Raw genomic sequence first — 2,024 nt, 5'->3', positions numbered from 1 at the left:
TAACTACGTACTTAGTAGTAACACATAACGTCAACACATTGAAAGTTGAAGATAGTGCAGACTATTCAAAAGAATAAACACAACATAAACAGGTGTAATATACATGGGATATATTATAATAATTTCCCGTTCCATAAACCCAATTGTACGCAATGACAATTCATATTACTGCAATATTCCTACATACGATCACAGCTAAACAAACACGGAAAATCAAATTGTTCAAAAAATAAAAAAAATATAAAAACCAAAAAAAAATCACTTTGTTCAAGATTTGCGAATGTGATGTAGTGTTATCAACAAAATACTTAAACATGATATCATTTGGAATAATGACGGTAAGATAAATCTTATATTTATGGTTTGACTAGCTATGTATAATGTTGAAATGAATATCACTAAACCTTAATACTTATTTTGGAACCACTGAGTTGTTTAGTTTAACATGGTCAGAATGTTATGTAGATGAAAAAACACATGTTATTAGACTTACTATATTGTGCGTGACGTGTCTATAGAAATTAGAAAAATATAATAGGCATTTATTTTATCATAGATTATTAATTTTTTATTTAATTCATTAACAACGTTTACCAAAAACTTAATATTTATACCTCATAATTTTTAAGTTTGGATTCTTTTAACATAAAATAAAAAATAAATTAATAAAAAAGTATTTTATCTGTTGTTAAATAATAAATATATTCATTGACATATTATTACAAAGAGTAAGAAATATTTTTATGTACATTATTATTGTAAAGTATAATTATTTTATATTGGTAACAGTATTTAAACTTTATAATTCTAATTCCAAGATAGGTATGCAACAGTATATTAAGTATTTAGTACATTAAAAAATGTTTTAAAAAAATAATGATATATAAAAATCATTAATTCATAATTATATAATATCTTTGAACCAATATTGGAATATCATGGGTCCAATTTTCAATAATAATGTTTGTCGTTGTTTTAAAAATAAAACTATTACAAGTGTGAATGATTGATTACAAAAAAAACACTATTTTTAGATTATGTGTACAGTGTAATTGAAATAAAAATTAAGTTTTTAATGTTTTGTGATTTAAAAAAATACCCCATCTATAATATTTTTATTTCAATATAGTTTAATATTTATAAAAACGATTTTAATATAGTCGCTTGTCGAAGTTAAATATAAAATATAAATATTACATTTGATTAATGTTTAATCTTTGGGCATGTGGTATCACCTACTCTTTTTTCTTCATACAACTCTGTTAAAGTATCAACATAATAATTATGATATAAGTGTGCCTGCGAGTGTGTGTGTGTGTGTGTGTGTGTGTTATCGTCAATAGACAATAATGAAATTTAGTTAATAACGTAAATGCCTAAGAATTAAGTGACAGACAATAACAGACAATGTTATAAAAATCAAATATTTTTTTAATAAATTTACAACTGTGGTTAGGAAATTACTTCAATGTCTACTGATAGACAATATTGATAATTTTTTTTAACAAACTCTGTAAATTAGGTTGAAAATCGATCAACTATATTATATTATATAAATACTATATTATGTTAATATGTTTTACAATGTATTAGTAAACGTGCGTAGATATCTACAAATAATATTATAACACATAAGTTGTCCGTTATTGCAATTTATCCGATGAAAGGCTATAATTTACTTAATACTGTGTGATCATCGATATTTTATATATCCTAAAGAATTTTGTTACTAGTACTGATTAAATAAATCGATTTTACAGCATAGGTCAATTTCTAATTCAACAAGCAGATTTTTTAAAAAATTATACCAATTATGACTGAAAAAGGTCTCAATTATCATCGTAATCTATATAAAATATTTTTAAATGTATCATTACATGAAAAAAATTGACATTCACATTATTTCCTAGTCTATGTCGTATACTCGTATACATTCTAATTTTATTGGAAATATTTTTATTGGTTAATTATCATTAACATTATTTCCTTAATTTATGTTTTTTACGACGATAATACACACACAC

The 2,024-nt window shown here is 23.3% G+C and overlaps 1 protein-coding gene across 1 annotated transcript in view; it reads left to right on the top strand.

Annotated features, from left to right (window-relative positions):
* Window positions 1-205: 205 nt before the first annotated feature.
* Window positions 206-2,024, top strand: part of LOC112591678 — a 7,378-nt gene continuing 5,559 nt past the window's right edge. The window contains exon 1 of the mRNA XM_025335577.1: window positions 206-338. Coding sequence (XP_025191362.1) covers window positions 315-338 — 24 coding nt within the window. The 5' untranslated portion in view covers window positions 206-314. The remainder of the gene's footprint in view (window positions 339-2,024) is intronic.

Source organism: Melanaphis sacchari, unplaced genomic scaffold (genome assembly GCF_002803265.2).
Source record: "Melanaphis sacchari strain LSU unplaced genomic scaffold, SCAv2.0 Contig0_pilon_pilon, whole genome shotgun sequence".
Lineage (NCBI taxonomy): Eukaryota > Metazoa > Arthropoda > Insecta > Hemiptera > Aphididae > Melanaphis > Melanaphis sacchari.
The sequence above is the reverse complement of the archived record's forward strand: the minus strand, read 5'-3'. Positions and strand labels throughout refer to the sequence as shown.